Source organism: Pollachius pollachius (assembly GCF_949987615.1).
Source record: "Pollachius pollachius genome assembly, chromosome: 14".
Classification (NCBI taxonomy): Eukaryota; Metazoa; Chordata; class Actinopteri; order Gadiformes; family Gadidae; genus Pollachius; species Pollachius pollachius.
This window is the reverse complement of record NC_136947.1, coordinates 3,723,093-3,735,592: the sequence shown is the minus strand read 5'-3', so window position 1 is coordinate 3,735,592 and position 12,500 is coordinate 3,723,093. Positions and strand designations below refer to the sequence as shown.

The window sequence follows — 12,500 nt, the reverse complement described above, 5'->3', positions numbered from 1 at the left end:
CACACAACAAATTCTAAGCGTGCCTTGAGATATGAGATAGCAAACGTTAAGTGAAGCCCAGGAGTCTGGTCATTAGTTACGGTTGTAGCAAAGCACAGTTCTTTGACAGACGTAAGCAGGGGGGGGTTTTTTGGGTCGCTTTTTACAATCCGTTCCATGTGCTTTTGTGGCCGGGCTGGAGTGTGGGTTGCACTGAAAAGCACAATACAAAGAATAACTAATACAATGAAGCACTATAAAACCCCATATCCGCTGGAGTCTTGTTAATAGGCATTCTCTATTACCTGACTACTCTTTAAGGAGCCACAAGTTGACGAGCTGGGACCTTACAGGATAAAGAAGGTTGCACACATTTATTGAGAAAACCAAATAAAAATAAAAACAAATTCTCTCTTGTTAATTTTATGCTGAGCTTCTCTTCGGTTTGGCCGAATTGGAAAGGGAAAAACGTATACGGGCCACAAACGAGAGTGCTGCAATATTTTTCAATTAGGTTATTGTGATTCTTGGCCTGCAAAGAATGGTCTGCAAAACTTTTCGATGGAAATTCCTAAATGAGTGCGATGGAGCGAAATGGGTGTAGCGTTGGCCGCTGTGGAGGAATCGAAAGGTGTCAGAATGTCCTCAGCCTGGATAATACAGCTGATACTTGATCCTCCACTCCCTCCACTGCCTGCCTTTCTTCCCTCTCCGTGGACTAACAGCTATTCTAAAGCAGTACTCTTTTTAAGCATTTATTTGACTCTTGAGTCCTAAGGGAAAACGCCAATAAGAATAAACTCAGTCCAATTGTCTAGACTCAAAGGTTTTATGTGAAATGAAACCATTTAGGCGTTAATATGTTATTTTGCAATTAGGTAATTAGAAGGTAATTGCTCCAGTAATTAACTTTATTTAGATGTATGCGACGAGTACCTGAGACAAGCGAACACCTGCATTTCATGTTTTGCTTCCCTATTCACCCTGTAAAATACATGACAATGCTGAATCAGGTATTGAAATGGTTTTATGACGATACCATTCTTTGTATGGATACAATGTATATTGATGAAGAAATGCACTAAACACCAATCAAACAATGACTAATATATAAGCTTAATCTTTATCTAAATCTGGTTAGATTGTCCTAAATTGTCTACGGTAGGCTGACATTTGGAAACCAAATCCCACCCTTCAACTCAGCTGGAAAAACCTTGAGAAGGGAAAAGGGTATCCCCTCTTATCTCCATAAATTATTAAAGAAAAACAAACTACGCCAGTAGATTCCCCTGGAGGGGGGGGAGAGGGTAGCCCCATTAAAACTACATTGATCATGTCAGACTCTTAACCAAAACACACCTCTCTCTCTCTCTCTCTCTCCCTCTCCCTCTCCCTCTCCCTCTCCCTCTCCCTCTCTCTCCCTCTCTCTCTCTCTCTCTCTCTCTCTCTCTCTCTCTCTTTCTCTCTCTTTCTCTCTCTCTCTCTCTCTCTCTCTGATCCCAAGGAGGAGTCTTCCCAGAGGACTTCTCCATCCTGTTCACGGTGAAACCCAAGGTGGGCCTGCAGTCCTTCCTGTTGTCCGTGTACAACCAGCAGGGCATCCAGCAGCTGGGCGTGGAGGTGGGCCGTGCCCCCGTCTTCCTGTACGAGGACCAGAGCGGCAAGCCCGCCCCCGAGGAGTACCCCCTGTTCCGATCTGTGAACCTGGCCGACGGGAAGTAAGTGATGAGGATGACGATGATGATGACGATGAGGAGGAGGAGGAGGATTAGGATGATGTTGAAGATGATGTTGATGATGTGCCGGTGAGGCACTGGTGGCTGGTGAGATAGGGAGAGAAGGTAAATGTGTGTGGTTGGTAAAGAATGGTTTTCTCGATGCCCATGGTTGAGGAGTAATGTAGGGTCTGTTCCTCTTTGGCTGCTCTTTGTGACCCCCTGCTTCTCGTTATCTGGGTGGGAGGCAAAATTGTGTTCACAGAAACCAATTAAAACCCAGCATAAAAGTGAGGATTCTTATCAGAGCAGTTTACATTTGAAAGTGCCATTCGCAAGGTTTCAGTGGACCGATGCTGTGCACCTGTACGCCTGGTTGTCTAGACAGTTGAGAGTTCAGCGAGTTTATATGAAACAATGTATGGTATTTTTACGGGCGCTTTTTCTTGCGAAACCTGCTTTTCCCATTTATCATTTACGCGCACTACAAGCCAAAAGAAACGAACCCTTTCTGCACTATTCTCTACTACAAACACATACTTCATCTGTATAGTTTATTATAGCATTGACACAAGCCACTGATGACTTATGACTATTGTTATTATTGTCATATGTTCAGGCAAACAAAAGGCGTATGGAGCAAATTGGACAGGAATGTCAAATCAATAAATGTGTAAAACTTAATTTCACTCCCTCTCCTTCTCCCTATTTCCTTATTTATTGAAGTACAATGTTGAAAATAACAAGGATTAGACAATTGGCTGAATATTCATAAATCCCTGAGACTGCTTATAAAGGGAATACAAAACTCTTTGTGAGGCAATCTGGTCTCCCTTGAAGAAATGCAAAGCAGACTCGTTTTGATGAGATTGCTATTTTATGTTAATGACAACCAGAAAGAAAAATCTGATTATAAAAAATACCGTAAGGATTCCGAATGAAAAACATGACTTGGACTTTCAACAAACTTACTTACTGATGGACTGACGTCCTCCCTCCATGTCCAGATGGCACCGCGTGGCCATCAGTGTTGAGAAGAAGACTGTCACCATCTTTGTGGACTGTAAGAAGAAGGTGACCAGGCCACTGGCCAGAGGCGACCAGGCTGTCATCAACACAGAGGGCATCACAGTGTTCGGCACCAGGATCCTGGACGAGGAGGTCTTTGAGGTAAGGCGGCCATATTGTATTTTTTGTTGCCATTTTTTGTTTCCAAAACTTCTTTATTTTGATCCGCCCATGTGTCAGGGCAACGTTTTTTCCCCTGAAGTGCCTTAGAAAATCTTTTAGTGGAATCTAGCGGAACGGACTTGGCTGAAATGGAATTCAGTATCATAACTAGATTTTTATTTGTGTATAATCCCCCAAAAAATAAGATTCATTGTGCTATCGTTCCTTAGAACAATCCCTTTATAGCTACATAGGGATTGAGTCCACTACTACAGAGTCCCCTATGATGCATCGCCATGTTTTTAAAGTTGGCCATAACGGACAAAACCACTCTAGAGAGGTCCCATTTAGGATTGTTATTACCACAGTTGCTTTCTTACTTTTACGCTATGAGCTGTAGCTATTAGTCTGGAGCTTTCCAGACTAATTACCTTAACACAATTGATGATACTATGTAGGAGCCTCATCACTTGACACTATGCTGAACGATTCTGTTGTACGGATTTGGAAGAACCTTCTGGCAGCTTCAGGCCAGAACAGGCCCCCCGGAGCCTCTCCTACGACGTTGGGAAGGGAGGTGTGAGGGGGGGGGGGGGGGAGGTATTCGGTCTGCAACTTCACTGATAGATACCACCTTGAAACCAAACTTCTCACAAACGACAGATTTATGATGAAACACATGTGTGTTTCTGATTGGCTCAGAAATGAGAGCCGGTTATGTATACGTACTGTATCTCCTTACTAATGTGCATGGAGTTCTCAACAAGGCTTTTTATTCCAATGCACGCCCGACCCACATAAAGGCTCTTAATGGCTGTTTTCCATTGTTTACACAAGTGTGTGTAATACAAGAGCTGATGAGATGGTTCTGAGCTGAAAGTGTTTCAGCTGATTGTTTTGTTTTGTTTTCATGTGGATGAGATTGGAAGCATATTGCAGATCTTCCCAAGAGTAGGCCATCAGAAAAAGCAACCGTTGACATTGAACGTCGGAATGCCCTCAGCATTCACAGAGTCCCCTCATTCTCAGAGTCCTTGCGTTTAGTTTTAATTTATTTAATTTGTTAATGAATGCTTTTCGACGGAGCACAACTACAACGTTAGCTTTGTTTTCACAGTGAGCTCGAAGTATGTGGCAATGTTCCGTGGCAAATCGCTCAAATTCAACAACAGTGGAAAACGTTGACCTGACATAGGGACAATTTGAATGGAATTTATTAACAGATCCTTATGTTTGTATAAGAAAGGAAGAAATGACTACGACCCTTACACAGAATATTGGGTCAGCAAATGTACTTTTATGTTATTTTAGAAGCATTTCATCCGATTTTAACCCAGGATATAGAGTGATATTTTGACATGGATATTTGGGGTTTCCTGTTACTCTGAGGGAGTGTTGACCTTTTCAACTATCTGAATGTGAAGACAGTAGACCAGTTTGCGCACTGTGTCGCTAAGCGGCTGCTAAATTCTGCCAAATCTGAACCATGTGGGTCAAACATTATGTTATAAATAGGAGTCACTCCACAACGACTAATATCTAATGGTGGTTAACGAGGGAATGTTTTAAGGAGAAGTAGCTCTTGGCCCTGCTACAAGATGAAGCAATGCACTTTATTCCTTTTTTTAGATACATACCACACACTAAAAGAAGGTAATAGAATAAGGGAAAAGCCCACTTGCTTTATATCTAAGCATATTCAACTGAAATTACAGCTCAACATATTTGTTTTTTCTGTGTTGGGAGGAATATCATTTCTTTTACTTTTATTTGTTTATCTCGAGGATGGCAGATTTCTCACACATTGGATGGTTCCTGTAATCAGCGTAATAGCCAATTGCAGAGCTGCCGTGATTGTGGCCCATGTGTAAAACTATGGAGCTCTTTCTTAAGCTGTAATTATTCCCACTTTGAGCTTAATTGCCTTGGGTTTGTTGACTACGCACTGACTGTTTGCTAGCAAACTGCACACTAATGGCCTCGTCCAAAAAGCCCACAGACTCCAAAAGCCAAAAGCCGTCTTTGTTACTTCACTTGTGAAAAGATGAATGGAGTTGTGGGGAGGGGGTGGGGAAAGAATCCAGTATTTTTTCTTTTTTTCTCTATGCAGGCCATGTTTAAGGGATTAGCATTATACCATGGCATTAATTCAACATCTGCATTTGCAAACAATCAGTATACCTTAGAGGCTTTGCAGCGTTTTGGCAAATGGCTATTCGTGATAGTGAGACGGCTCTGCACGTTTCCGAGTGGAAAGAACATTTGAGATGATTATAAGAGAGCTTCCCAAATAACAGGTCTGAATAGGCCTGTATTTATCTAAAATAAATCCTCAGCGTATAATAATCAAGAACACATTTGAAGCTATTAGTCTGGTGCTTCAGCCCATTTACCGTACACTACCTACCGTTGGAGCAGGGGGAGGAATAAAGGGATTTTCAGCCTTTCCTTTAATTCTTTGTAGCATTATTACTGTAATGAGTGTGCAGGACCGAGGCTTACTCCCATTATACAATCCATTTATTCATGTGGTTTTATTGTATCGAATAGGCAGCAAACAATGTGGAACGAGGCATGGCCGCCTCTCCCCTTCCAACAGCTTTGGAGGTGCTGCTGCTGGCTGCAGAGCCGCACTGTGTATAGTCACTGTCGACTACCAGCCCGCGCACATGTCAATAACCACACGCAGAACAAACACAACATGTGCTCGGCAGATCCGCTGATGGGTTTTTGTGATCAACAGGGGACAGATGCTCAGGCAAAAATTAGAAAGCGTGCCATCCCTTGTTTTCATTTATGACAATGCTGAACAGCTTGCCCTGGAAGTGTATATGAGAAGAAATATTAGCCAGACATTAGGAGAGGGAATGCATTTCAAACAAGTCAATCGTTAGGGTTTGAGCTCTCAAGTTGCTCATTCGGATGAACAGGGGCCTTTTATGTTCCTGCTAATCATTAATCACGGTTAATTTTCCTTGTCTCATATATACAAGGATATTCACATCAGATGTGGTAAAAGCATGAGTCTAACGAAAACAACCCTTTAGGATTTAATCCGATCCTCTATTATAACTGCAGAGAAACCTCCAGGGCCAATTGTTTGACCAATTAATCAAACTCTGCCCGATCTCTCAAATAGATTTGTAGGAAAATGTGGTTTGGCACGTCTGTTCCACTGCATTAAAACAACGCTGAAGTAAAGTTAAGCGCACCATGTGTTTGTTGTTGGCTGTTGACCACGTGGCTCTTCAGAAGTAACGCCAGAGCCTTTTGGTCCCGTGGCGAGTCCTAATCCCGGGACTCAGTGAGACCGAGGCCGGCTGGAAACCCCGTCAGCGCCGACCACCACCAGCTGTCAACACAGGGTTACCTTCACTGCCGTCGCACTCGCAAGCAGGTGTTGGAGGTGAAAGCAAATGGGAGTAAGGGGCTGGGAGTGGAAAAATAAAATCAGTGTGTGTGTGTGTGTGTGTGTGTGTGTGGGGGCGGGGGGATGCACGCATGTGGTATGCTTCTAGAGCAAGCAGCACAGCTGTTTAGAAAGATGTGTTAATGGCCCAGCCTTCCGACGCCCCACTCCCCCCTAACTCTTCCCTTGTCGTGAATAAATATTGTTTTAAAAAATGAAAAAATTGTGACACCCTAGGCGAGTGCGGAAAACACACTGGTGGATGAATTGTGTGAGCGTCAGGACGTGTGTGTGTGTGTGTGTGTGTACGTGTTGTGTGGACAAGAGAACACACTGAATCAGCAGGGAAGAGCGTAACAGGAGCATGGAGATAGAGCACGAGGTTGAAATACTTTTATACGGTTTTCTTTTTTTTTCTTTTTTGTAAATCCGGGGTGACTCAGTGGTGACTCAGTGTGCTCCAAACGTGTCCGTCAAGAGGGACCGTGTTTGGGGGGTGGGGGGCTGGGCGGACCCTGGGAAGGCCCTGGTGTACCCAGGGTCCTGCTGTGAATCATAGTTTATGGTGCACGTTGGCAGCGGACTGTGCTTCATCAGTTTCACAAACTTCCTCTCTGGCCTGCCACGCAGCCGTACACACATGCTGCTTCAGTTAGGAGGGCGATCAAATAGGCACGTAGGTCAGGGTTTAGTGCGTGAGAGAGAGAGAAAGAGACAGAGAGAGAGAGAGAGAGAGAAAGAGAGAGGGAGAGAGAGAGAGAGAGAGAGAGAGAGAGAGGGAGAGAGAGACAGAGAGAGAGAGAGAGAGAGAGAGAGAGAGAGACAGAGACAGAGACAGAGACAGAGACAGAGACAGAGAGGGAAAGAGAGAAGGTGTCGACTTTCATAATTTTTCTATTTTTGATGCATCCTGGGAAATTAAAGTATGGCTTTCACACTCAACACATTTTAATTGTAATCAGTCAGTGTACCATGAGGTATTTCACCAGACATTAAAGTGCCAAACGCGTTCTCCCACCTCTTTCTCTCACTTAAAATCACTATAGGCACACTTAATGGAGGCTCTTGTAAAACATTGTGTTACCATGACCATGGCCCCTTTCCAAACAACACTGAGAAGAGGTGCAGACCCTTCGCACTTCGTACTTTCCCCCAGCGCCTCTGCGGGGTCTTGTATCCCCTCAAACCCCCACCCATATCAGGTTAATTTGACCCTCACTCACTACTACTTCCCTCGCTAAACTCAATTATAGTCACATACCGCCCCCGGAAATACCACCAGAAAGCCATGACAACCCCACAGAACCCACACACTGAACACCGCAAAGAGCAATCGCTGCAGATAAATCACAGGGGCCGAAAGGAGGCAGGACAGACAGAGAACAGGCAGATGAGGGATTCATAATGTATGAGTTTTCACCATTTTTGGAGCTACTGTGAGAAGAAAAGCATTAATATTCAATGGGTGCGGATTTTTGTTTGTCCCACTACTTAAAACTTGAATGTCAAACCTCACCACAAAGTTTGTCAGTAATAAAAGCTGGGAAGAAATCTGGAGTTTGTTATTTTTATCTGCTTTTTCTGTCAAAATTTGTCGTCTGCTGGCATGGTCATTTCGTTAGACTAGCTTGTTCTTCCTGCTATGACACATTCACAACAGTTAGAAGGAGTTTGAGGAAGGATGTGCTGCTTACAAGCATGTCACATTTGTGTATGCATAAAAAATGCACTAGACGAAGAAAGGGGACCAATTTAGGAAAGTACCAAATGTTTAAGGTGCAGCTAAAAACAAACTGAAAAATGCGAACTGAAGTGAGAACCATCTGCTGGTCTGAGAAATGGCTTCATGGGGGTGTTGATATGTGCAGTACTCTTTGGCGCAAATATTTTGTAGACTAAAGTGAACACATAATTCATATGAATATGATGGACGAGAGGCAAATAAAAATGCCATTATAATTTTTGTATGTTGTTAATTTAATATAATATTTGTACATCGTTTTTTATAGTAAAAATAAATATTATAATTGAACATTAAAATAATAGATATATATCCAAACGAATTGGATCAGTTTTAATTTGAAAAGATGTTGAGCAAATTGTAGAATAGTTTCTGCCTTGGCAATCAGGATTTGGACGAATCATCCTGGCAGTTAGAAAGTGTTTGAAACTGATACAATAAGAAAAGAACAGTGTTCATTGGCTGCCTCATCTCTTCCCTCAATGCTTTTCTGACATTGTTTACTTCTTGTGGTTGTTGTTTTTTGCTTGTATATTTTCCTTTAGTTTGCAAGCAAGTCTCGGTCTGTAACCATGGCTCATCCAACGTGAGATATCTTCAATGCAGTTTTCCCTCCCTCTGCCTCTTTTTAACATGGAAAAAGTCTGAGTTATGAAAAGAATATCAAACTTTGGAAAGGAGATTCGTTTTTCTTATTTCTTCCTTCGGTACATTGCACTAAAACAGGCAAATCTTTGGATGCAATTGGCAGTTAATGGCAGCGATTTTGACTGCTTTTTCCACTTGGAGCTTCTGAAAATACGCTTCTTAACGTAGTTTCCTCTTGGAACAGCTCTGAGTCACAATTGGCACGTCAAACTTTGACATGGACTTTTTCAGTCCGGGGATAACGGATCCCCCCTCATACTTCTGGTCACCTGTGGTATCGAGTTCCGTCTTTGACACCTTTTTGTTTACTCTGCAAACCTCCCCTTCATGAGATCATCAATTGCATGTCCAATGCAATTGTGCTGCTATGATGATGACAGCCAGCTGTATATTAAAACGGTCCAAATCATCTTTGCAGCTGCAGTGGTTCTCAGAACGGTCCTTGATAAGATTAAAGTCTCATTTAAATTTCCCCCGTCAAAAAGCACAAAGGAATGATGGTTCCCTTGGCGGGATGATAATCAGATGCTGTCATCTGCGAGTGACTTTTCTTTATCTCCGTTATTCATCTAGGTGTTAAGAGGATCAACATGTCTGTACATAGTTTGGAAAATCCCATGAAGTATTGTATGTTATTGGCAGATGTAGCTTTAAGCTAATCATGCAACAATCCCTAGTTTATGACTTGAATTGCAGGAATAGCTACTTTTGACACACGCACCTTTGAAGATCCGGGAGAGGTGTAACTGTATCAAAGAGCAATGAACATCAAAGTAGTGACCATCAAATATTGTTTGAAGCAATTACAGATGAAACAGTAAAATTGAAAGAAAAGGAAAAATGTAGGAATACATCACTTTTTTCACTTTGCAATTATATATTTCATCACCGAAATACCAATTGTGTGCATCGTTTTTTTCAAAAGTCTGTTTATACCTTACATTGTAATAACATAATAGTTCCCTAGGCAAACTAACATGTGCCAGGGGTATCTGAAGGTGAATTGACCAGTGCCTAACTGCAACTGCTCCTTGACAAGGGTCAGTGTACGGTTTTAAGGTGTTGTGCATGTAGGGCTAAAAGCTGTGCAAGCAAACACTAGTGTGTTTTACCTGTTTGGAGGGGCAGGATAGGCCCAAAGGTTATTGGATGCATACCGCAATGTCTGCAGAATATGAAATGGCAACTCTGACAAGAGGGCCAAATCTCTTGGATATCAGTCACAGAAAGTCCCTTTGTACGAAACTATCTGCCAGATATTACATTTAGCTAGGATCACAAACTGTGCATACACCCTCTTGTACGAGCATCTTGCATTGTTGACAATAACAATATTGGATTATTTTGTTTAGTTTGTTTGGTTTCGTTCAAGATTTACAGATTGCAATTTCCCCTAATGTATCAAATATCTTTCTATGGCATTTGTTGTCCCTTTCTAACACACTCTTCAAACAAGATGATGTCATGCTCGTGGGAGTTAACAGCCCATGCGCTAGACTCCATTAACGACAACATTAATCCCAACAAGACCCAGGGAAACTCCTGAGACTGCATATCATTTCTCAGATCTGGGGCCATCAGTAGCCAGCAGCGTCTAATCAAAGCTGTCTTGAGTTTTCGGAGGGGCTCAATCATGTATGCAGCCATATGCGTGCGTGTGTGTGTGTCTGTGTGTGTGAATGCATGGGAGTGTGTGTTTGTGTCTGCACGTATGCACACGACACATCTGCATGTCACAACCTCCACGTCAGCAATCACAAAAGCCCCTTCCCCCTCCCTTCCCTCGGAGTGTGCTCGTGATGGACGTCTCCCGCGATCCTGTGTGTTGTACACCGTGGGTTCCCCCCTGCCATGGGCCTGCCTGAATTTCATGGTCTGCTGCGGTGATTTGAAACATCACCGTTTAGCTCTGAGCGAGATCAGCCGGGCCGGGCGTCGGGCTGACGGCTCTCAGCGCCGTCTGGGCGTGTGCCTCGCGCGGCTGGGGAGATGACCTCTCCGACTCATCCCCCTCCATCCTTTTGCTTGGTTTGAGGGTCTCTTGGGTTCATTCCCCGTCCAACATCTGCAAGGGAAAAATACACAAAACAGAGCAGCCTGTCCGGCTGCAGAGGAATATATATATTTATGTGTTTCTGTCAGTCTTTCTTTGACTTCAGTTGTTTTTTTTTTCTACTCATGGAATAGTGAAGCAATCACTTTGAATTGTTTCTGTAATTGATTTCGAGGAACTCGTTTCTTAACTATTACCTTTTTTGGCACACACACACATAATCACATAAACAAAACACACACACACTAACACATACACATGAATCATTTCATGATGGACATACCCCCCCACCCCTTCCCCTTCCCCTCCCTCCCCACACACACAGTCACACACACACAGACACAGGCCGAGATGCCGCAGCAGTTCTGCTAATAGAGGGATTTTACTGTACAGCAGACGGCTGATTTACTGCTGCCTGACCCTTTCCAGACTCTGAAACACTGCTGTAGATCATTCCTGGAGAACTGCGAAAGACCTCGGAGATGTGTTTCATTCAAACCATAACACAAACGTCAACAGAGAAGAGAATACAGAGAGAATGCATAAATCATTTCATGTAATTTGCCTGGTGTGTTTGTGCGTGCGGCTGTGCGGTTGTTTGTGTGTGTTCGCGTTTGTGTGTGTGTGTGTGTTTGTGTGTGTGTGTGTGTGTGTGTGTGTGTGTGTGTGTGTGTGTGTGTGTGTGTGTGTGTGTGTGTGGGTGTGTATAAAGGGGGCCAGACCCCTTCAGTTAACGTTATCCATACCCAGGTGGGTTTGGAAAGAAAAAGACCCCCACCACCACACCCCACAAACTCAGGTGGGCTGAGGTAACCCCTCTGTGGGGGGGGGGGGTCTGTCGTAAATATCCTCCACATTGGTGGAGAGGAGAACATGCAGTTTCTGATTCCTGGTAGGACATTTCTGTGGAGAAGATCATGCAAAAAAAGTTCAATATGAAGGCTCTTTGGCTGGCTGGCTGGCTGGCTGGCTGGCTGGCTGGAGGGGAAGAGGGGAAAGACAAGAGAGAGAGAGAGAGAGAGAGAGAGAGACAGAGACAGAGACAGAGACAGAGACAGAGACAGAGACAGAGACAGAGAGAAACAGAGAGACAGAGAGAGAGACAGAGAGAGAGAGAGCGAGAGAGAGCGAGAGAGAGAGAGAGAGAGAGAGAGAGAGATCTAATTTCCTTTTCCAAAGGCTCATGAAAAACAGACGGCCTAAGATATTTCACATAAGTACAGACTTTGGTTATTTATCTTCTCATTCTTCCAGCGGTTTGAGGGCCAGGGCTGTGAAACGGGCCTTGCCATCCATTATAGCTGTTCGTAGGTACTTATAGTTACTAGAACACACAGACCGACGGCAGACACCTCAAAGAACCCCGGACCTGACCCCTTTAATTGCCTTTAATGCACTCTTTCTTCACGTATTACTCTCAAACTTTGGCGGCGACCCTAAGTCCTGATTCTGCTAATTCAACATGGAAGTGTGATCCATATTGGTTTAAAATGCTGCCGGGGCGGTCTCAGCACCATTGCGTATGCCCAGGTTTATTCTCTTTATTCCAACGTGTGTTCCAAGGTGGTACATATTTCAACAAGAACGCCTTTGTGTTCAGAAAAAGGGATGGCAGTAAAAAAGAAACAAAAATCTGTGGTTTGACACGGCCCTGCTCATCGTGTTTGAGGCCCTTCACTTCATATCACGCTCAACAGCAGAGTGGGGAGCGAGTCTTTCCCTGGAGTAATCGACATGGACGTCTCTGATCGTCTATAATCCAATAACATGAATCACATTCAGATG

The 12,500-nt window shown here is 43.6% G+C and overlaps 1 protein-coding gene across 1 annotated transcript in view; it reads left to right on the top strand.

The window, feature by feature from the left end:
* LOC307085675 (uncharacterized protein) overlaps nucleotides 1–12,500 on the top strand; it is a 66,984-nt gene that overhangs the window by 8,682 nt on the left and 45,802 nt on the right. The window contains exons 3-4 of the mRNA XM_079750540.1: nucleotides 1,484–1,697; nucleotides 2,702–2,864. Coding sequence (XP_079606666.1) covers nucleotides 1,484–1,697; nucleotides 2,702–2,864 — 377 coding nt within the window. The remainder of the gene's footprint in view (nucleotides 1–1,483; nucleotides 1,698–2,701; nucleotides 2,865–12,500) is intronic.